Consider the following 24,270-nt stretch of genomic DNA (forward strand, 5'->3'; position numbering starts at 1 on the left):
ATTAAAACATTTTTGGAATATCATAATATGCAATTGACTGCTAAGGATTTTTTTTTTTCTGTTAATTGGAACTTAAAAAAAAAATGAAATAAGTGGCTATGTGTTGAATCTGATTATTCCCTACAGGCATGAAAGGGAAGGTTATTTTAAGGGACTATACACACATTCTGGTTGCACAAATTCAGAGCTCACAGGTTATCTTGGGGGCTGTTTGACGGCAGCTGCTGCACTGAAGGCATGGCTTCCTAACAGGAAACCGCATCATCCTCCACAAGTGTGTGCCGAGCTCAACGGAGACGGAGAGGCCGGGGCGGGACGCCCAGGGGCGCATGATGGTCAAGAGCCCAGGCCGCAGGGACAGCCAGGGCCCTCCAGTCCAGCCCTCACACCTGCTTCATTTGACCTTGTGCCGGTTATGACCTGCACGGTCTCGGTTTCATTATCCTGCAAACGGTGCCAGTAATAGTCTTCCCCAGAGTGTTGGAGATAAACTGAGCTAATGTACACAAAGCCCGGCACATACTGAGTGGTGTATCTCCTTCACAGGTACAGGCCCAGTTACACAGTAAGTCATGGGAGGTTTGGGGAAGTTGGGGAAGATTTGATTTTAAAAAGTGAGCTTTTGAGAGGCTTGGTCTTGGAGAAATGTCATTTGAATGGACAGAAAGGAGGAAAAGTAGATCACAAAGTATAAAGTGGATTTGTTGAGATCAAATTCCCTTGTTCTTATAAGAATTTGAAGAATCTGTGTCCTTTACATTTTTGCAAGTTGACATCTAGTTTTTCTTTATACATTTAAATTTTTGCAAAGGATGTTATATTTGGCACATTGTAAATATTGCCATTTTAAAATAAGCATAACCAGTGCATAGCAGTTTGATACTAAATCATGCATTTTTGAAAAGCCTGAACAAGCCCTCCTTAACAGTTAATTTCATATCATTATTTTCTCCTTGAATTCGTGTTTCCATTCTACTTCCCCCACCAAATTTTACCTCAATATAATACTTTATACTTAAGAGTCTTATTATTGGTCAACTTTTCATTATTCTTCTGAAAGATATACACACATACACACACATATATGTTTTAAGATTCTGTCATCCTAAAACTCAAAAGTATTAAATTTCTTTGAGATTGAGTTATAAAATTATTACTAATAGTATGTAATTGATAAAAACATATAATTAATATATATATACCATTTTGATAATTTATTTTATAAACTTTAATAGAAATATATATATTTTAATGATAGCATGTTAATATTTATTTTTTTATTTTTTTTAATTTAAATTTATTTATTTTAATTGGAGGTAATTACTTTATAATATTGTATTGGTTTTGCCATACATCAACATGAATCCACCACGGGTGTACATGTGTTCCCAATCCTGAAGCCCCCTCCCAGCTCCCTCCCTGTACCATCCCTCTGGGTCATCCCAGTGCACCAGCCCCAGGCATCCTGTATCCTGCATCAAACCTGGACTGGTGATTTATTTCTTATATGATATTAAATATGTTTCAATGTCATTCTCCCAAATCATCCCACCCTCTCCCTCTCCCACAGAGTCCAAAAGACTGTTCTATACATCTGTGTCTCTTTTGCTGTCTCACATACAGGGTTATCGTTACCATCTTTCTAAATTCCATATATATGTGTTAGTATACTGCATTGGTGTTTCTCTTTCTGGCTTACTTCACTCTGTATAATTGGTTCCAGTTTCATCCACCTCATTAGAACTGATTCAAATGTATTCTTTTTAATGGCTGAGTAACACTCCATTGTGTATATGTACCACAGCTTTCTTTATCCATTCATCTGCTGATGGGCATCTAGGTTGCTTCCATGTCCTGGCTATTATAAACAGTGCTGTGATGAACAGTGGGGTACACGTGTCTCTTTCAATTCTGGTTTCCTTGGTGTGTGTGCCCAGCACTGGGATTTCTGGGTCGTATGGCAGTTCTCTTTCCAGTTTTTTACGGAATCTCCACACTGTTCTCCATAGTGGCTGTACTAGTTTGCATTCCCACCAACAGTGTAAGAGGGTTCCCTTTTCTCCACACCCTCTCCAGCATTTATTGCTTGTAGACTTTTGGATCGCAGCCATTCTGACTGGCGTGAAATGGTACCTCATTTTGGTTTTGATTTGCATTTCTCTGATAATGAGTGATGTTGAGCATCTTTTCATGTGTTTGTTAGCCATCTTATTGAGATGAATTGTACCTTTTGTATCCTAAATGTTTATGCCTTCATTGGTGAATGTTACTTATTGCTAGAGTAAGATAAGTTTCAGCTTTTATTTTATTCTTATTTTTTGCTCTTACAAATTTAAGGCAAAGGAATGTTGAAAACATAAATAAGTAGGTGGGAATAGAAGGAGTTTAGTTATGGGCATGTTATCTAATTCCTTGAATTCCTTCTGAGTTATGTTCCATAAATCACAGTGATCTATTGCCAAACAGTAATCAATTATTTTTAATGATCTACTGTCTGACAACGTTATTGGGTAACCTTCAATTTTGTTGAAAACCAGCAATTGGAAACTGTGTTTTGCAAAAATCTTTGTTCCTAGTCATTAAAGTTCAGTCAGACACCAGTACTTTAATTGTTCAGCTCCACAGGAGTTAGGGTGGGTAAGAGGAATGCGGCTGCCTTTGTTTTTGTGTGTGTGTTTGTTTGTTTTCTTTGGTGGGTGGGGAAAGTTAGGAGAAGGAGTAGTCAAAGTGTGGTTAAAGAGGAAGAATCACATGCCTGCATGGCAGGTTTGTCTCAGTGAAATCTGATTTTCCTCTCTAAAGGCAGCTTGGAAAAGAGCATGTTTGTGAGGACGGGAGGCAGGCCACTCCAGAGTGACTGTCGGTGTGGAGGCAGACAGACCATGAGATTCCTCCAGCATTCCTCCCTGCCTGCACTAGACCAGCCCAAGCCTGTAATGCAGGTCACGAGCTGTTTATGCACCTTCTGGGAGGAAGCCAGGGTTAGTAAGACCGATTCTGCTTGGGATTTGAAAGAATGTTAGTGATGTAGGTGTTATGTTCCTCCAAAATGAGGCTTCCAAGAAAGCGTGTTGTTTTTTAAAATCAATGTTTATTAGAGGGAAAAAAATAAAAAGGACAGCTTCCTAGTTTTGTCGTCTGTGTTTCAGTTATTAGGGCTTTTTCACCCATAGCATACTTAATTGGTATAATCTTTAACCAGAATTTGCAATCTTTGTGATCAAAATGTTGTACCTTTCCTAGTGTGCATTTACTTTTTGCATCATTTTGAGAGTTCGTGGAACGAAAAGCATAAAATGTATTGACTAGTGCCGAGCTCGTGACAGGTTGGTCAGTAAGTAGGGGTAGTTATTTATCTCCTGCTTTATGAATGAAACACAGTGATGCATTGTCACTTTCTTAAGTTTGAGTCTTGGAGTGAATTTACTAAACTTTGTATTCATGAAAGCAGATGTTAAAATTTTCACTTGTGGAGAAATAATCAGTGTGAACATTTACAGACCTGGAAATCACCAAGTACCTTAGAGGATAAGTTAGATCTTGTAATGGATGATAAGTTGAGTTAGTCAACATGAAGAAAAAGGTCATCTGGTTGTGGGAATTACTACCATTTCTATTCTTGGTACATTCAGATAGGAGTACATTTTTTTTTAAATATAGTAATGATAATATTTGCTTTAAAGAAACATCATCTCCATGCTGACCTACTAAATTTATCATCATTGTGAGAACTGTCATTTAAATGTATGTGCCTACCTAAGCAGTATGTATTAGTTATTAGTAATAACCACGTGTCAGTGCCCAGTTAAGTTGGATGCCTGCGTTTAGAAAAACAGTGTCACAAAGTAAACACACACCAGGAACATTGTTTCAATTTCTGATCACTTAAACATGAAACAATATTCCCCGGATTGAAGGGGGGCTGTTCAAAATGAGAAGCCCTAGTTTTCCACGACAGCTCTGCCTGTCCTGCTTCTGTTCTGACGTGAGGGCCCAGGCCTCTCTGCTGCGGCACAGATTTGAGAGACGGGCCGAGGACCGCAGATTGATCGCAAAGTTCCATTTTTGCCCCAAAGCCAACATTTTAAGGACAGTCACTGAAGACCTTGCCTCAAGTCTTGGGTGGGTGTCTTTTAGGATGTATTCTGCGTGGTATCCTGTCTGCGTCACATTTCAGTTTTGCCCCAAAGCCAACATTTTAAGGACAGTCACTGAATGAAGACCTTGCCTTAAGTCTTGGGCGGGTGTCTTTTAGGAGTCTTGGGCGGGTGTCTTTTGGGATGTGTTCTGCGTGATCCCCTGTCTGCGTCACATCTCAGTTAAACTTCTCTTTGGTGGTTAGGCGCCTCTCTTGGGGCTCCCATCATCAGCTTTTGCTTTTGCAGGTGGGTGGGCCGCTTGCTGTTTCCATCTGATCTGACGCCTTGTCCTCAGCACGTACTGAGTGCCACTAAATATGGGCCGGTTGCTGTTTTCCATCTGATCTGACGCCTTGTCCTCAGCACGTACTGAGTGCCACTAAATAAGGGACTGAATCCTTGCTGGACCGGGAACGAGGCTGTCTCTTGCTCTTTCTCCCACGCTGCTGCCTCTCGTTCCTGTAACGGTTTCACTGTCATGAGCGAGCTGTCTGACTATCAGGCATGTTCCTTGGAAGAGTGTATTGTGCATTTCAGAATTGCTAGAGTCAGGTGACCTAGACAGGTGGAGAGGGCTGAACTCGGCCATTCTGGGTGGATTTAGAATAATCTGATGAAGAGAGTGTATGTGCTGAGGAGGTATGCCTGGGATTCTCAAAGGTTGCTGTCAGAGCCACAGCCCCGGGCTTTCTGTCTGCACCACCCAGCCATGAGCCCTTCCAGGCTGCTTGCCCCACCTCTTCTTAAGGCCCACGGGACACATTGGAAGTGCCATCCAGTCTTTTCCCCACACACAAAGGACTCCTCTTATTGATTCCTTAAAACCAGTGCTGAGCGACAGAGTCCGCAGGGTGCTGCTTTCTGACCCTTAGCTCTTGCCTACTTAGTTTCATTTTGTCCCAGCCTCAGAAAATGTTCTTTAAAAAAAAAAAAATGCTTAAAATTACTTTTATGTATAAAATGCAAATACATAGTATTTATGTCTGTCTGTGCACACATATTCTTTTGACAAAATTTCACATGCTATAAAAAAGCTGGCTTAAAACTCAACATTCAAAAAACTAAGATCATGGCATCCGGTCCCATCGCTTCTTGGCAAATAGATGGGGAAACAATGGAAACAGTGACAGACTTTACTTTCTTGGGCTCCAAAATCACTGCTGATGGTGACTGCATCCATGAAAGTAATAGATGCTTACTCCTTGGAAGAAAAGCCAAGACCAACCAGGACACCTGATTAAAATGCACAGACTTTACTTTGCCAACAAAGGTCCATCTAGTCAAAGCTATGGTTTTTCCTGTGGTCATGTATGGATGTGAGAGTTGGACTATAAAGAAAGCTGAGCACAGAAGAATTGATGCTTTTGAACTGTGGTGTTGGAGAAGACTCTTGAGAGTCCCTTGGACTGCAAGGAGATCCAAGCAGTCCATCCTGAAGGAAATCAGTCCTGAATGCTCATTGGAAGGACTAATGCTAAAGCTGAAACTCTAATACTTTGGCCCCCTGATGGGAAGAGCTGACTCATTGGAAAAGACCCTGATGCTGGGAGGGATTGGGGGCAGGAGGAGAAGGGGACGACAGAGGATGAGATGGCTGGATGGCATCACCCACTCAGTGGACATGAGTTTGAGTGAACTCCAGGAGTTGGTGATGGACAGGGAGGCCTGGCGTGCTGCGATTCATGGGGTCGCAAAGAGTTGGACGCGACTGAGCGGCTGAGCAACAACAACAGCATAGATATAGCATAAAATCTCTCTGAAAACTGTTCCTGTCCTGCGTCCACTACTTAAGACAGCTAATATGTGGGCCCTTTCTTTCTCTCTCTTACACACACACACACACACACACACTCAAAGAAATCTGTAATGTTATATCTGTGTATGTTTTGAGCATAAAGTGTATCAGACTGTACAGATGCTCTGTTTGCTTTCTCCATCAGCCCCTTCTCTGCCGGGACAGAGAGCTGCCTCATGCTTTTCATTTGCCGCAGAGCGTTCCATAGCATGGATGTGCCCACCTGGTTTTACTGTTCCTTTGCCCGTTGGCGGCGTCTAGTGCGTTTCCCCAGATTTCTCCTCTTGGCGCCAGTGCGCTGTGCATACACTTGTGCTCATGATCGCTGTCCATTCGAGGTAGATAAGAGGTGATTAGGCTGTGCGACTTTAATATTTAATGCATATTACTTTATTGGCTTCTAAAGTGTCTGTGACACTTCAGAAGAGATTCTGAGATTGTTTTAGTGAAATTTTAGGTTTTGACAAGCCTTGTCCCTTAATTTCATTTAATTCAGTAGCTCTTGTAGTATATCAGATCGCAGATCAGTGCCTTCTCTCCTTGTTTAAAAATAATCTGGACCTCTCTTCTCTGCTTAGAGTTCCTACAAAATATTTCTCAATCCTTGGTCTGAAGGTAATTTCAACATTTTCTAGTAGTTGGTCTGCCGTTGAGACGTGATGGCTGAGAGGTTTAGTCCTGATTCTGCCAGACCTTGTGGTCTGGGGCAGATGACTCCCTCCTGGGCTTGGGGCCAGAACTGATGGGTTACGAGGTGTGCGCAGTGTGGTCCACGCGGAGCACCTGGTACCTGCTGGTTGTGTGCCCCCACACAGCCGCCTCTCTTCACTCAGCTCTTCAGTGCCTCTCATGTGCTGGGAGCATAAAGATAGATAAGACATGGTCCCTTTACACAGGGGGCTGAGATTGTCATAGGAGTGTGTTTGCTCAAAACGAAAGGATTTCCTCCTCCTCTTTCCATGTGAGCCTTATCTATAGCCCGTCTGCTCTCTCCCCTGCCAGCCAACTGCTGCATGGTAAGGGACAGCCTCTCACATCTTCATTCTTTCTGGCTAACAGTCATTCAGCCCTGAGCATGTGCCCAAAACATGGCTAAAAACTGAAGTGTGAAGGTGTGTGTAGGACAGTCTGTGTCTGTGAGATGCTCACAGGCTGTAGGGAGGAGAAATGAAAGAGCCCCAGGGTTGTGAAAGACTCCTTTGGCTTCTGTGCTACAGCTTTCCACCTGTGAACTGGCTGAATTTTACTTTGCATTGCGTGTATTAATAAGGATAAAGAATCTCCATCCTCTCTTCTGCAAGAGCACAGAATATGAGGTGCTATTAATAGCTAAAGGGCGCTTAGTTCTCTGTTGAAACCTGGAATGTCCTCACACCAACTCTCACTTCCCTGTGGATTACTTTTGTAAAGTCAGAGGCATTTTCTTTCCCAGGATTGAGCTAAAACTAGAGGGCCTTTAAAACCCCTGGCCATCTAGAGCCGTTGCTCAGGTAGAACCATTTTAGTAAAAGTACCTTTTGCTGCCACATCCTCCAAAGGGGCAGCAGGTCACTCGGACCAATGGGCTTGTACCCCTGCTTCCTGGGGACTTTTCCCCTCAGTCCAGTGAGCATCGTTGGGACAGGCACATCTTCAGACTCTTGACACAGAGTAGGAAATGTTCAGTCGCTCAGTCGTGTCCAGCTCTTTGCGACCCCATGGACTGCAGCACACCAGGCCTCCCTGTCCTTCACTGTCTCCTGGAGTTTCCTCAAGCTCGTGTCCAGTGAGTCGATGATGCCATCTGACCATCTCATCCTCGGTCGTGCCCTTCTGCCCTCCATCTTTCGCAAGAATAGGTCTTTTCCAGTGAGCTGGCTCTTCCTGTCAGGTGGCCAGAGTATTATAGCTTCAATGTCAGTCCTACCAATGAATATTCAAGGTTAATTTCCATTAGGATGGACTGGTTTCATCTCCTTGCTGTCCAGGGGACTCTCAAGAGTTTTCTCCAACACCACAGTTAGAAAGCATCAATTCTTCAGCTTTCAGTCTTCCTTATAGTCCAACTCTCACATGCATACATGACCACTGGAAAAACCATAGCTTTGACTAGATGGACCTTTGTAGGCAAAGTGATGTCTCTGCTTCTTAATATGCTGTCTAGATTGCAAGGAGATCCAACCAGTCCATCCTAAAGGAGATCAGTCCTGGGTGTTCATTGGAGGGACTGATGCTGAAGCTGAAACTCCAGTACTTTGGCCACCTGATGCGAAGAGCTGACTGATTTGAAAAGACCCTGATGCTGGGAAAGATTGAGGGCAAGAGGAGAAGGGGACGACAGAGGATGAGATGGTTGAATGGCATCACCGACTCAATGGACATGAGTTTGGGTAAACTCTGGGAGTTGGTGATGGACAGGGAGGCCTGGCGTGCTGCAGTTCATGGGGTCATAAAGAGTTGGACATGACTGAGCGACTGAACTGAACTGAACTAGGTTTTTCATAGCTTTTCTTCCAAAAAGCAAGCATCTTTTAATTTCATGGCTGCAGTCACCATTTTCAGTGATTTCGGAGCCTGAGAAATAAAAGTCTTATCACTGTTTCCATTGTTTTCCCATCTATTTGCCATGAAGTGATGGGACCAGATGCCATGATCTTAGTTTTCTGAATGTTGAGCTTTAAGCCAACTTTTTCACTCTCCTCTTTCACTTTCATCAAGAGGCTTTTTAGTTCCTCTTCACTTTCTGCCATAAGGGTGGTGTCATCTGCATATCTGAGGTTATTGATATTTCTCCCAGCAATCTTGATTCCAGCTTGTGCTTCATCCAGCCTAGCATTTCTCATGATGTACTCTGCGTATAAGTTAAACAAGCAGGGTGACAATATACAGCCTTGACATACTCCTTTTCCTATTTGGAACCAGTCTGTTGTTCCATGTCCACTTCTAACTGTTGCTTCCTGACCTGCATATAGGTTTCTCAAGAGGCAGGTCGGGTGGTCTGGTATTCCCATCTCTTTCAGAATTTTCCACAGTTTATTGTGATCCACACAGTCAAAGGCTTTGGCATAGTCCGTAAAGCAGAAATAGATGTTTTTCTGGAATTCTCTTGCTTTTTCGATGATCCAACAGATAACTGGCAATTTGATCTCCGGTTCCTCTCCCTTTTCTAAATGCAGCTTGAACATCTGGAAGTTCTCAGTTCACATACTGTTGAAGCCTAGCTTGAAGGATTTTGAACATTACCTTGCTAGCATATGAAATAAGCACAATTATGCAGTAGTATGAGCATTCTTTGGCATTGCCTTTCTTTGGGATTGGAATGAAAACTGGCCTTTTCCAGTACTGTGGCCACTGCTGAGTTTTCCAAATTTGTTTGCCTATTGAGTGCAGCACTTTAACAGCATCATCTTTTAGAATTTGAAATAACTCAGCTGGAATTCCATCACTTCCAGTAGCTTTGTTTGTAGTAATTCTTCCTAAGGCCCACTTGACTTCACACCACAGGATATCTGGCTCTAGGTGAGTGATCACACCATCGTGATTATCTGGGTCATTAAGGCCTTTTGTTTTATACAGTTCTTCTGTGTATTCTTGCCAGTCTTCTTAATCTCTTCTGCTTCAGATAGGTCCTTATCGTTTCTGTCCTTCATTGTGCCCATCTTGCATGAAATGTTCCCTTGGTATCTCTAATTTTCTTGAGGATATTTCTAGTCTTTCCTGTTCTGTTGTTTTCCTCTATTTCTTTGCACTGATCACTGAGGAAGGCTTTCTTATCTCTCCTTGCTGTTCTTTGGAACTCTGCATTCAGATGGGTATATTTTTCCTTTTCTCCTTTTCCTTTCACTTCTCTTCTTTTCTCAGCTATTTGTAACACCTCCTCAGACAACTATTTTGCCTTGTTGCATTTCTTTTTCTTGGGAGTGGTTTTGGTCACCACCTCCTGTACACTGTTAGAAAGCTTCGTCCACAGTTCTTCAGGTGCTGCCTGTCAGATCTAATCCCTTGAGTCTATTTGTCGCTTCTACTCTATTAATCATAAGGGGTTTGATTCAGGTCATAACTGAATGATCTACTGGTGTTCCGTACTTTCTTCTAGTGAAGTCTGAATTTGGCAATAAGGAGCTGGTGATCTGAGCCACAGTCAGCTCCTGCTCTTGTTTTGCTGACTGTATAGAGCTTCTCCATCTTGGCTGCAAGGAACATAATCAATCTGATTTCAGTATTGACCATCTGGTGATGTCCTTGTGTATAGTCATCTCTAGTGTTTTGTTGGAAGAAGATGCTTGCTATGACCAGAGCGTTCTCTTGCTTAAACTCTATTAGCCTTTGCCCTGCTTCATTTTTTAGCCCAAGGTCAAATTTGCCTGTTACTCCCAATTTCTCTGACTTCATACTTTTGCTTTTCAGTCCTCTATGATGAAAAGAACATCTTTTTTTGGTGCTATTTCTAAGGGTCTTACTGGTTTTCATAGAACCGTTTTAACTTCTGCTTCTTCGACATTAGTGGTTGGGTCATAGACTTGGATTACTGTGATGTTGAATGGTCTTCCTTGGAAAAGAACTGAGATGATTCTGTCGTTTTTGAGATTGCACCGAAGTATTGCATTTTGGAGTCTTTTGTTGAGTATGAGGGCCACTCCATTTCTTCTAAGGGATTCCTGCCCGCAGTGGTAGATGTAATGGTCATCTGAATTAGATTCACCCATTCCCACCCATTTTAGTCCTCTTTCTCCTCCAAACATTTTCTTCTTTGAAAAATAATAATTTTTCTTTGAGAACTCAGGGATGCCTTCTTGCTTTTGTTACCATTACAGGTCTCATTTATTTGGTTTGTTCATAATAAGTATATTAAGTTTGACTTTATTTTAAAACTCTGTCCTGGCACAGAATTTAAATTAATGTCTTATTGAGGTGCGAATGGGCGTGGAGGCTCCTTTTAAAGGAGCTTTAAGCATTTGTTGCCCCAATAGGATCGGAGCATAATAGTACTGAGCTTGAGAAAGATAATTTTCTCAATAGAAATAATTTATCATTGCTCGAGGTAGTGAGAAATTATTAATTTTTTTCTCAGAGCATTTTTTTTGGTCAGTGTTTTCCGGAGATGCATGACACCCTGCTTTATGAAGACCACTTCATTCCATGTGTTTTGTTGGCCCCTGAGAGAATGTTCCATCTAGAGAGGAAAAACAGAAAGCAGTACTGAAAACCCTACAGACACTTGCAGTAACGCGAGTCACTTGCTGTCTGCCGTTTTTCCTAACGCCCTGTTAACTCGAGCATCCCTAGTGCTACATTTTGGGTTTGGGGCTTCTTTGGTTCATTTGTGAATACTTGTCTATTAAATTTTTTATATAATTCATTTGGTTGTAGAAAAATAATCTGGTTACTGTAAGTATACTGGAGGGAAAGTTTACTTTACAAGTCATGCATTTCCTAGTTCAGAGAAGCTCCTGTTGTTCCTTTACCAGTGTGTGTGTTCGCTTGCCCCCACCCCAGTTCCTGGTGGCAGCGAAGTCTCCATCAGCTGTGTTGGTAGGTTTTTCTGGTAATCCTCAGAAGAAAATGTATGCAGGTATATGTATCATTTAACCAGTAGAGGCTAGTGGTTCACACTGTGGCTGTGTGTGTGCTAGGTCACTTTAGTCACGTCTGTCTCTCTGCAACCCCATGGACTGTAGCCCGCCAGGCTCCTCTGTCCATGGCATTTCCCAGGCAGAAATACTGGAGTGAGCAGCCATTTCCTCCTCCAGGGGATCTTCCCGACCTAGAGATCGAGCCTGTACCCCTTATGTCTCCTGCGATGGCAGGTGGGTTCTTTACCACTAGTGCCGCTTAGGGAGCCTATAAAGCAGGGGGGAAATGGTATTTCCTTCCTCCACCCGTGAAGATATACTCGTCATGGTGAGACAGTGAGGCTGGCTCTGGTGAGGTTGGTCAATCAGAAGAGCACCATCTACCAGAAGAGAATCTCTGTGAGCATTCTGAATACTATATTAATGGAAGCTGTGGCCCGTTCAGTACTGTTACCATGTTATTATTGTGTACAATTTCCAGTGTATTTTTCACATAAACCTATAATGCTTAAGCCAGCTGCATTTATGTTTTTTCTACAAGTCCTACATATTCAAACTTCCTTTCTGCTTGCTGTCACCTTCTATAAACTCTGGGGTTTCTTCTTAGCTCCTGGAAAAAAGTCTTCCTCACTTTATTTCTCCCCTCCCTGTGTGATGCTAAAGCTGAAACTCCAGTACTTTGGCCACCTCATGCGAAGAGTTGACTCATTGGAAAAGAGTCTGATGCTGGGAGGGATTGAGGGCAGGAGGAGAAGGGGACGACAGAGGATGAGATGGCTGGATGGCATCACCAACTCTATGGACGTGAGTTTGAGTGAACTCCAGGAGTTGGAGATGGACAGGGAGGCCTGGCGTGCTGCAATTCATGGGGTCGCGAAGAGTCAGACACGACTGAGCGACTGAACTGAACTGAATTGTGTTTCTGTAGACAGCCCCCTGTGTCTAAAGAGGTGCTGGTTATCAGCGGGGTGACAGGTTGTGTGTGAGGAAGGGGAGAGCTGAGTCACTAGTCACAGATGTGGGAAAATGTCTTGGGCTCCAGGAGCCTCAGAAAGCTTCAGCTGTATGTGGCCAGTCTTTCTTCTTTGACCACTTTCTTAATTGCTGTCTTTCTTAGAAGATCCTGTGATATCTTTTCTACCCACTTAACTGTATTAAGTGTTCCATTTATTTATAACTCCTCTCCAGCTCTGAAATAGACCCAAGGGTTCACCACAGACCTGAAGATATACTTAGGGTAGCATGACAGATAGAAATTAGTAAATACTTTAGGCTTATCCAAAATAAAAATAAAAATGTCCTACATCTGGGACTTTTTGAAGCTCTCCTCTTTCTGCTTTATATAGCAAAGGGAAAAATGAATCGCTCCATAACAAGGGATCCTAAAAGATACCAGACTCAATTAAAATTGACTGAAGTTCTGCGGAGCTCTCCAGATTATACTCCACAAATACTAATACGGTAGTATCATTTTCAGCCATAAATCATCTCGCTGGATCTCCTGTCTCTTTTCCTGGAGAGAGATCATGGACAGTAATATACTGTCTCTTGAACCAACAGAGTGTAAATTTCACTGCTCATAATTTCCAGTGTGTGGAGAGAGCCTGGTGAAGAAGTAGCCCTGAATGGCTCTGCTGGGGATGGCAGCTCAGCTGAGTGGCAGATGAGCCTGTAGTGGGCTGACCTCCTGTCCTTCAGTGTCCTCTTTCCCATCTGTGACTTCCTGCAGAATCATTTGCATGTTTCATTTCATGTACATTTATCTCATTCCAGCCTCTTAATCCTTCTGTTGAGTTATATATGATCTGAATAAATGTTTTCTATGGTCTGACTTTAAAAAAAGATGAATTGTGACACCGTTCAGTGTATGAGGGATGGTAAAGATAGAAAGTCGGAAACAGGGGAATGCATGTAACTTTGGAAGGAGTTCTGTATAGTATATTTAAGAAAAGGGGGCAGTTACTTTGATTAATGTATTGTTCAGTTACTAAGACGCGTCTGACTCTTTGCAGCCCCGTGGACTGCAGCGCGCCAGGATTCCCTGTCCTTCACTGTCTCCTGGAGTTCGCTCAAACTCACGTTCATTGAGTCGGTGATGTTATCCAACCGTCTCATCCTCTGGCACCCTGCCCTCATTCTTTCCCAACATCTTAATGTAAATATTGTTTTGAATTTAGGAGTAGAAGGACAGTCTGTGGAGATTTCCAATATTGTAGACATCCGAAAAGAGCATAACTATGAGATTGCAATGAGAATTTCTTCCAGCATCAACAGCCAAAACAGATTTTATACTGACCTAAATGGATACCAGGTAATTTTCCATTAAAATGTTTAAATGATGGTTTTAGTATGTACCTTTTATATATGATAACAGGCAAGTTAATTTTGGATCCTTTGAAAAAATATACTTAAGGTTGCAAATTTCTAAAATAAAACTGAATTTTAACAGACACTTTTAGGTTCTGTATCTAACCAGGTTTTCAAGGATAGAAAAAAATATTTGCAAGATTATTTTGTAAAACATCTATGTGTAAGGATTTGTTTTTTCAAAGGAAAATCTGGGGACCACTATGCATGTTAAATACCTTGATACATATGAATTTTTCTAGTAGAAGGAAATATTAATATTAATTAGGGATTGATAGAGTATACCTTTTATTTCCTCATAAGGAATTGGTCTATCCGTATTTAGTTTGTTCCACATATGTTTTTAAACGTATGCTTTAACAATGGGCTCTTTTCAATTCCAGGAAATCCTTCTCTACTGATGTATGTGTGTGTGTACATTTATACACATACATATATGTGTACGTAGACACAGACATACAGATAAAAACATCTATCTGTTTAGAAATGTGAATAGCTGTATTTAATCAAAGTGTTTGTGAAATAGTTTGAAATAGTAATGGGAAAATTGGTAAAATTTTTTTCAGATTTTCATTTCTCTAATTTACTAGAGCACTTTTGATTGCTACCTAAATCTATATGCAAAGTATATGTGTGTAACAATATATATTTGAAATAATACTATTAAAAACATGAGCATGTCTCTGAGACATTAGCATTTTAGAAATTTCTGACTACGAATAGAAATAATTTCACAAATGCTATTACTCTGATTTTCAACTGGAATGAGTGGAAAGGATTGTGATAATTTTCTCTTCTACAATTTCCTGCAAAAGTTAAATTTAAACCTTTGCAAAGCATAAAAATTGCAGCATGCATTTTAAATTAACATGTTAATTCTACTACATCTGTTTGGCTTTCAGATGAAGCCCTGGCTTTATGGTGATTCATTTTCCTTGTGTACAAAAGAAAGGCTTTTCTAAGTCCTACAGAAGCAATAATTTGTATATGTGGGTGTATACATGAATGAAAAAACTTAGTACAAATGAAAATGTGAATTTTCTTTATAAAGATAGAGCACATTAATAAATAGGAAAACATTATTTTTCAGACTGTAAGCTAAATGTTGCTTCTTTTTTAGAATAGGCCATTTCTTATGCTTTGAAAATAATAGTTGCTTGGGCCAAACTAGAAGTCTAGACCCACAGATGGGGAGCGTAACAGCTACACAGTTGCGACAGTTTTAGAGGTCTTTTTTTTCAGTATAAACTCAGTTGGAGTAGAAAGATCAGGATTGGCGATTTCGTACTAGCTAGCTTTCGTGCCTTCCTTTTTAAAAAACATTTTACAGGGTTGTTTTTTTTTTTTTCCCCCTACCAGGTTGTTAATTTCCTAGGGCTGCGATACAAACTGACACAAACTGGGTGACTTAAAACAACAAAAATGTATTCCCTCACAGTTTTGGACTTCAGAAGCCAGAAGGAAGGTGTAGCTAGGCCCCTCCCTCAATCAGCTCTAGGAAAGGGTGGCCTTCCCTCTTCTGGCTCCTGGGGGTCGCTGGCAGTGCTTGGCACGCCGTGTGTTGCGAACACGTGGCTGCGGCTCCTGCCTCTGCTCTCATGCGGTCTCCTCGTGTCCCTGCGTGTCTCTATGTCCAAATTCCCCGTTTCTTGTGAGGATATCGTTCTTTAGATTATCACCCACCCCAACCCAGTGTAACTTGGTTATCTCTGCAGAGGCCGCATTTCAAAATAAAATCACATTCACAGGTTCTGAGTGAACATGAATTTGGGGGCACTCTATTGAGAACCAGTAAATTGAATGACTGGTGAAGATTAAGATGTTATTTGTGAAATACCCAGTACTGTGCCCGGTGTTCATGGACACTCAGTAGGTGTTAACTATTGTGCTTACATTGTACTTCTCCTGTTCTGAGTTCCATGTTAAAGTTTCATGAGTTTAAAAGAAGACATGACATTTTTATGTGGTGTGAGTAAGATTTCCGATAATAGAGTCTCTGTTTGACATCTCTTCCTGAGGTTTGAGTGAGTCTCCTTGACCCAACCAGCTTAGTTCATTATCAGTCTCTCTCAAAAACTAAAGGTAGAGTTGTATTTCATGCATTCAGATAGTAAACCAAGAAAAATTGGAATTTGGAACTGTCTACATTGAAACTAAACAAGAAGAGCAAGCATTGAATAGTTTTTAAATATAAAAATGCATTTGATTATTACAACAGAGTATGTTAGAGGATATGGTGGCGAGATGTGTGGTATTTATTAAAACTGATTCAAGAATTATGAGAGACATTTCTTGAAAGGGGATATGGAGCTATTAAGCTTTGCATTCATTACAAAGCCAGTATGTTAGATTTAGATGAGAAATGAATACTTAATACCTTTATAACTTGTTTTATGCAAATATGGAGAGCTAGAAGACTTTTGTTAAGGATTTTTATTCTGAATTTAAATAGTAATGCCTATTTTAAAAAAATCTAGATAAGTTCTACCTTTCTCACTTAAACATTTTCTAAGACGCTCATGATTTTTCTTCATCTTGAAGAATGTTTTAATTTCTAAGTTAGCTGTTCTGTTGGACAAGAAAGGTGCTGTACCTTTTTCTATTTGGGAAAAAAGCCATCTGCAGTCAATAGTAATGTTTTTAAGTACGTTTGTAAATATCACTGGATTTTCTTAACGATAGTTGTTTGGTCTTGCAGATTCAGCCTAGAGTGACGATGAGCAAATTGCCTCTCCAGGCGAACGTCTACCCCATGACTACGATGGCGTACATTCAGGACTCCGAGCGCCGCTTGACTCTGCTCTCAGCTCAGTCTTTGGGTGTTTCGAGTCTGAAGAGTGGTGTGTATTCTGTAGATGCTCATTGCTCTCACTAGTCTCACTCTCTGTTAGTCGTGTGTTGGTTACCTTCCTCAGTCACAAGCTTTTTTCTTTTTAGAACCAGACTGTTAATTTTGAGCTTTGTGAGACTGACATAAAATAATAAATTTCCTCAATCTTCACATGAAAACAAACCCAAAAGTTCACAAAACTGATGATTTTAAAGGTAATATACTTTTCCCAGTAGCCCGTTGTTTGCAAAATTCTGTCATTGTTGTGACTGAATGGATATGGAAATTCAGACTCTGACTAAACTAAATTTAGATAATTTGAAGTTTAGATATTAATAAATTAGCCAGGGTTGCCAAAGGGGAAAGTTGCAGTTCAAACTTAGGTCCTTTTCTGAGTCACATCCTCCTAGGATGCTGCCGCCTGAAAGGAAAAAGGGAGCAGAGATGATACGGACATGGCGATAAAGAGGCGGCAGACACGACTGCATAGACGCCAGACGGACCGAGACGGGGGGAGGAGAGAGATGGCAGACGCTGGTTGTTGTCTGGGAAGCTTTCTACTGGGAGACTTGTCCTTCATAATACCTGTTTTTAATTATTTACATGTCAGTTGCTCCTCTTTGCTTACATACTAAGAGTTGCTAAGACAAGTGTGTTACGGAGCTGGGCAGGTAATAAGTGAGAGTAGTTGCCTGGCGTAGTCATTTCATGCTGGGCATATGCATACATTCTGTACGTCCTTACACAGAAAACTTGACTGTCCATCATTTTTCTTTGTGGCCTTCATTACACAAAATCCTGAGATCATGTCACCAAGACATGAATGCAGTTATAAAAATAAAAATGGCCTCACCTCGGGGATGCAGTAGGGAGTGCTGAGATTTGGGTGAGTTGCAGAGCACACCCCCTTGTACAGACCTTGTTGCCGTGGGGAACTGGCCCCGCGTTGTCACCGTCTGCAGCTTTTCACAAAAAGCCCATCTGGAATTTTACAGGAAGTCGCCCATTCTGTAAATGTTGACATGATTTTTTAATAATCAGAATGTAAAACCTGTTGGTGTCAGATACGACTCCTGAGCTACCCATTTTTAAACCCTGCCTAAAATTCCCCAATTTGGGCTCCACGCTGGGGTCTCACAGGGTCGGACACGACTGAAGTGGCTTGCAGCATAGGGGACTGGGCCTTAGGCTTCAAGCGGTCATGCATCTAACAGTTGTCTCACTTCTCTGGTAAAGACCCTGCGATAGATGCCCAGGCACCCTCGAGTTTGCATAACTCCACACATAAAAGCAATTTGAGTATAGGCGAGGAGCCTACTATGTGTCACATAGTGTGTGGGCTAATATTTGAAGTCAGGGAGAAGACTTAGAAAGGACCGAGAGGTTGATAGACTGCTTTGGATGTGAAGTGATAGAACTCGAGACAAGCATGGGGACAGTTAGTGCCAGGGCCTAAGGAGCACCTTCTAGACCGAGACAAGCATGGGGACAGTTAGCCCCAGGGCCTGAGGAGCACCTTCTAGACCGAGACAAGCATGGGGACAGTTAGCGCCAGGGCCTGAGGAGCACCTTCTAGACCGCTGTCTTACAAGGTGTGGGGAAAGTGACAACAGGACTCTAACCCCCATGGTAACTGTACGTGCTGGCTACCCAGACTGCAAGGCAGGAGCCGCATTTGGTTTACCTGTGTGAGCATAATAGTTACTAACACAGTCTGTAGATTTTCCTTTTACTCCAAGTGATGGCTCAGTACAATAGCAAATATTAATGGATGGGTAGGTGAATATATATATTTAAGTGTGTGTGTGTGTTACTTAGTCGTGTCCGACTCTTTGTGATCTCATGGACTGTAGCCCACCAGGCTCCTCTGCTCATTGAGTTCTCCAGGCAAGAACACTGGAGTGGATTGCCATTTCCTTCTCCAATATATTTAAGGTAGTATAACTTTAATGGTTTTTTGGTTTTTTTGTATAATCTTAGACATATAAATATGTCTCTGGTGATTTTCTTTTAGTTTGTAATTTCATAACCTAACTATTAGGGTTATAGCCTAAACTAGAGGAGTTATAGAATTACTACATAGCAAATAGAGGAACCAAATATAACAACTTTTTGAGCTAAAGGAGAAAAGACCACTGGGAAATCACTAATACAGTATCAGAGAGGGAAGCATTTACACAGTGGGTGTCCCCAAATCCTCAGGCTTCAGAGAATCTCCACACGTCAAGTAACCTAAAATGTTACTTCAGATCCTTTTTAGATCTGTCCTTCTGTATTTTTCTTATTACTCCATGTGTAATATATATATTTCTTAATGAACCTCATAAACATTTTTCAGTTCCAAATGCTGTTGCTAAAAATTTGGAGGCCTTTACTCTTTTGATCAATATTTTTAAGTTTTACTTTCATTTTGATCATTTCTATCCCATTTAAATTTCTTATCAGATTTTACAAAATGCTGATGAAGACAAGAAGAAATACAATCCTGTTTTGTGAATTTATGCTAAATGCTCTGAGCTGTTGTCGAAAGGAACCCCGTGGCTTCCCCGACTGGAGGGGAAGTGTACGTCTAGACTCTGCTTTGTATTTGTGAGATTCTCAGTGAATAACCCTGGCCTGTTTGTTTCCTTGTTTGCTAGGTCAGATTGAAGTTATCATGGATCGAAGACTCATGCAAGATGATAATCGTGGCCTTGAGCAAGGTGTCCATGATAACAAGATTACAGCTAATTTGTTTCGAATACTACTAGAAAAGAGAAGTGTCGTGAATATGGTAGGAAAGAAGCTCTCATGTTGCAATGTTGACTGTTCTTTGCCATCCAGAAATGTGACCTTATACTTTATTTTTTGCATTTTCTGATATTGAGATGTCTTTGTATTAGACTTAGCCTATATTCACAAGAAAGAGAACTTCAGTTATGTGTATCGTGTAAGATTCATATTTAGGCATTTTAATTTTTGTTTTGCTTATTATGTAGATATAAAATAATGTTAAGCAATCAGTTTGGATAAAATTTCCTGAAATTACTTGGACAGAAGCAAGAGTTCAGTTTAAAGAATAGACCTTAGTCATATACTTAGGAGATTAAGTTTGATCAGTAAAATGTATCTGAAGCTTCAGCGCACTCGTGCTGGTCTTAGGCGCGTCCACTGAAAGCGGGTTACTTGTCTGCTTTCTTGTTCAGTTTTCGTTTCTCAAAGCGAAAGTCCAGCGCTCTGTGCAGAGAGTCTGGCAAAGACGCTGTTGGGCATGAACTCACCTGACAACATACTCCTTGAGAAGGCAGCACCAGTTCCCCCCAGAACCCCCGCAGACTGCAGGCCCCCACCTCAAGGGCCCTGGACGCGGCCCTCCTCCTGGCTCTGTTCTCTGGCTCTCTGCGCCAACGTCAGACCTCTCTGCTCTGTGCAGCCGGTGGCCTCCCGTCCGCCTTGCAGATGGAGCAGCTCTAGGGCTCCCGGTCCTGGACCCCGGGCGTCTGCTCCCCGCCTCCCTCTCCCTGTGCTGGCCTCCTCTCCTCCTCGGCCGGTCCTCCGGTCCTCCGCTGTCCTGGAGCCGACCCGTCGCCCTCCCCGGGACCCTTCGTTAGTCATCCTCCCGGCCCTGCCCCTACAGCCTTTCTGCTGGCTTGTAAGCACCATTTGTTTTCTTCTGTTAAACACAAACCCACACGCAGCTGACGCTCAGCCTCTCATCCGCGTCTCCCTGCACCGGCCCCTCCGCGCTGAGGCCGGGCTGCCGGCTGCGTTGGGGCCCTCTCCCCTCGTGCCGCTGTGCTCCAGGCGGGCTTCGGCTCTTCGGCTCCGGGGCCGCTCGCCCCAGCGGGTGTGGTCGGTCGTCATCTTACCTCCTCGCGCAGCAGCATGTGACACTGACCGTTGTCAGGTCCTGAAACACTGCCAAGCCAAGGCTCCCGTGGGCCCTGCGTACCTGGTTTTCCTCCGGCCTCTGGGACGGTTCTTTCTGTCTCTCCGATAGCTCTGTATTCAGCTTTAAATATTAGAGCCCTCGAGGCTCAGCCCCGGGCCTTCCCGTTTCCTCACTTTGTGTGTTATTCCTCCGCATCAGCTGGAACTGACAGATAAAAACCCTCAGCTTCAGTTTCACCTCTCGCCTTGAGACTCACCCATCTGGTTGCTTCCTGGCATTTCTTTGTGCGTTTCTAAGGGCATCTCAAGCCTGACACACTCAGAACCACGGTCCTGATCACCCCCTTCCAAGTGCCCCCTCTCTGATAACCAGCACTGCTTTCCATGCAGCCCAGACCGCTGAGGGTCATCCCTGGTGGACGTTCTCCCACACCTGCTCTCTTTGCACAGCAGTCTTCACCTTCACTTAGGCTGTATCGCTGCCTAAATATTTCAAATCTACAAACTTGATTGCTTTGACAACTCTAATTTTAACTAGCATCTTGTGTTTTCTGGAGGTAGGCTATGCGCACCCACCCTGCCGTCTTCTTTCTGCTCTGCTCTGAACCCAGTGAGCAGCAGCTTTGTTTTTGAAGCCGAGTCTGTCCCACCGTGCCCTGCTTCCCGGCTCTACCTTCGCGTTGCTCCCGACCGTGGCTCTCGGAGCCCCGTGCTCGCGGCCCTGCCTGTCCCGCCTTCTCTACTGATGCGTGTTCTTCCTGTTCCCGCAGGCCTCAGCGCTTCCTGTGCGCCCGGCCTTCCCCGCACCTTTGCACACGCCTTTCAGTCTCTACCCAGCGATTCTTCGTAATCAGGTGTTCAGATCTGAGTCTCCTTCAGCAGCTTCTTCGGTTTGACCAGATTCGAACCGCCCTCAGAATCATGCACGTTTCCTGTGTGTGTGGTTGTGTGGTCATTGTCCTTCTCCTCCTGTGGGCTTAAGAGTCGCATCTCCGTCTGCTTCTAGGATGGTTCCTGGCACAGCAGACACCCAGTGTGTGTTGCATGCACGAGCACACAAGAGCTGCAGTGCCTGAGCTAGGAGAGCATGCTGCCCCGCTGTCCTTACCGCAGTCACTGCTCGCTGCCGGTCACCCTGTGAGCGCTCCGTCCCCCCTGGATTCCAGGGACGTGTCTGCTTCGTCTGCATGTGCCCCCGCCCGGCCTCCTGGCCTGCGGTCGGCATTTTATAAATAAAATACTGGTTGGTTTAGTGAAATGGCAGCAGCTAATTAAGGCAAACAATTCTCTCCGTATTTAGAATCTTTTAGGAAAAAGGTTTTAATATTCACTTTACATGTCAATATTTATACCAGTTCTTGGGACTCATGGTTTAAATCAATTAGTGACAAGATAGCTTAGTTTTAGGACTAAAACGGCATACGAAAATCATTGTCTGGGTGCTGGTGGCTACTATCTTTTGCTTCTCCTGAAATGTTTCTGGCTCTGATGATTTTTCTCTCCACAGATACTAATTTACAAAACTTCTGTTAACTATAGCAATAAGAATTTTTTTATGTCAGATCTATAAAGCTGTCACTTAGAAGTTAAATAATTTGTTTATTCTCATTCAAAACTCTTTGCATAGTGATTGATTTCAGTTTGATGCAAAGTTTTTATAATCCTGTCTTGGTTAAATTCGTCTTTTGCTCAACTATAGATTCTTGGGCTTAAGTCAATAGTTTCTTTTAAATAAAAAATGAACCAGAGAAGAGAAGATACATTTTAATTTCTAGTGAAATTAATTAAAATGACATTTGATTAAGAAATGTTACAAATCACGTAACTTAAATTTTCTAGAAAGTGTTTTTATTTTCAACCAGACTAATGACTAAAATGTCGATGGTAGAAATTGACATGGGGAGACATTCCCTGGAAAGGAAGGCTTTTTAGTGGGAAGCTTTGGACCTGCTGGATCCTCATGGTGATAATCCTGGATGACTAAATGGAAGCATTGTGTTCTCAAGGCCTTTGCAGAGGCAGTGAGAACAAGATTGGAATGACATATGTCACTGGGAGAGGTGTACATGCCCAGCGGAGGACTGCCACTGTGTGAGGTCTTTGACAGTAATGACGCCCAAGGCTCAGCAGAAGAACAAAATAGAAATTATCTCATTAGCGTTGACTTTTTAGGATTTATTTCTTTGACCCCTACTTCCTACCCTTCCTGCTGGCAACTAGAATAATAGTAAAGGGGACAGTGAACTAGAAATCATTGCACTGGAGGGACTCATGTGTTACAGTTGGGTCATTTTGCTTCTGGATACCAGTTCTTTACATAAAAGGAGAGGAATTTTGGAGCTATCAGGTGACAATCACAAGTGCTGACTGGGCTCCAGGAAATGATAGCAAGAAGGAGGTTGGTCAGGTTTAAGGGAGATGCTTACGTTAGGTGACCAGAGGGGCTGCTGAACATGAGGATGGCTGCCTGGCCCACATCAGAGCCACAGTGCAGCCCCAGATGGCCATTTCTACTCGAGGTTGGGGGCCCAGTGGGACTTCATTTCCCAGTGCTTGGGGTAAAAAAAAAAAAGTATCTGTTTGGATAAGTTTTCATTACTGTAGTCATTTTGATGATTTTAAATATGAAATCTCCTGGGTTGTTTTTTTTTTCTCTCGAGAGGACTGAGAAACAAACACTGTTTTAATGCCATGTGGAGCTGCCGGAACACGTCTAGTAGGGCCAGTCACTCAGTTGTGTCCAGCTCTTTGCAGCCCCGTGGACTGCAGCACACCAGGCCTCCCTGTCCACCTCCCAGAGTCCACCCAAACCCCTGTCCGTCGAGTCGGTGATGCCATCCAGCCATCTCATCCTCTGTCGTCGCCTTCTCCTCCTGCCTTCGATCTTTCCCAGCATCAGGGTCTTTTCCAGTGAGTCCGTGCTTCGCATCAGGTGGCCAAACTGTTGTAGCTTCAGTTTAAGCATCAGTTCATCCATTGAGTATTCAGGACTGATTTCCTTTCAGATTGATTGGTTTGATCTCTTTGCAGTCCATGGAACTCTCAAGAGTCTTCTCCAACACCACAGTTTACAAGCATCAAATCTTTGGCGCTCAGCCTTCTTTATCGTCCAACTGTCACATTCATACATGACTACTGGAAAAACCATAGCTTTGACTAGATGGACCTTGTCAGGAAAGTAGTATCTCTGCTTTTTAATATGCTGTCTAGGTTTTAATATGCTAACCTAGACAAATAGATTTTCTTCCAAGGAGCAAGTGTCTTTTAATTTCATGGCTGCAGTCACCATCTGCAGTGATGTTGGAGCCCAAGAAAATAAACTCTGTCACTATTTCCATTGTTTCCCCATCTGTCTGTCATGAAGTGATGGGACTGGATGCCATGATCTTAGTCTTAAGCCAGCTTTTTCACTCTCCTCTTTCACCTTCATCAAGAGGCTCTTTAGATCTTCTTCACTTTCTGCCATAAGGGTAGTGTCATCTGCATATCTGAGGTTATTGATATTTCTCCCAGCAATCTTGACTCCAGCTTGTGCTTCATCCAGCCCAGTGTTTTGAATGATGTACTCTGCATATAAGTTAAATAAGCAAGGTGACAATATATAGCCTTGACATACTCCTTTTCCTATTTGGAACCAGTCTGTTGTTCCATGTGCAGTTCTAACTATTGCTTCCTAACCTGCATACAGATTTCTCAAGAGGTAGGTTAGGTGGTCTG

At 42.7% G+C, this 24,270-nt stretch overlaps 1 protein-coding gene across 3 annotated transcripts in view; it reads left to right on the forward strand.

The window, feature by feature from the left end:
* Window positions 1–24,270, forward strand: part of MAN2A1 (mannosidase alpha class 2A member 1) — a 213,384-nt gene that overhangs the window by 167,785 nt on the left and 21,329 nt on the right. For all 3 annotated transcript variants that reach the window (XM_061424531.1, XM_061424532.1, XM_061424533.1), the window contains exons 17-19: window positions 13,664–13,797; window positions 16,552–16,693; window positions 19,323–19,456. In XM_061424531.1, coding sequence (XP_061280515.1) covers window positions 13,664–13,797; window positions 16,552–16,693; window positions 19,323–19,456 — 410 coding nt within the window. The remainder of the gene's footprint in view (window positions 1–13,663; window positions 13,798–16,551; window positions 16,694–19,322; window positions 19,457–24,270) is intronic.

This window comes from Bos javanicus, chromosome 7 (genome assembly GCF_032452875.1).
Source record: "Bos javanicus breed banteng chromosome 7, ARS-OSU_banteng_1.0, whole genome shotgun sequence".
Classification (NCBI taxonomy): domain Eukaryota; kingdom Metazoa; phylum Chordata; class Mammalia; order Artiodactyla; family Bovidae; genus Bos; species Bos javanicus.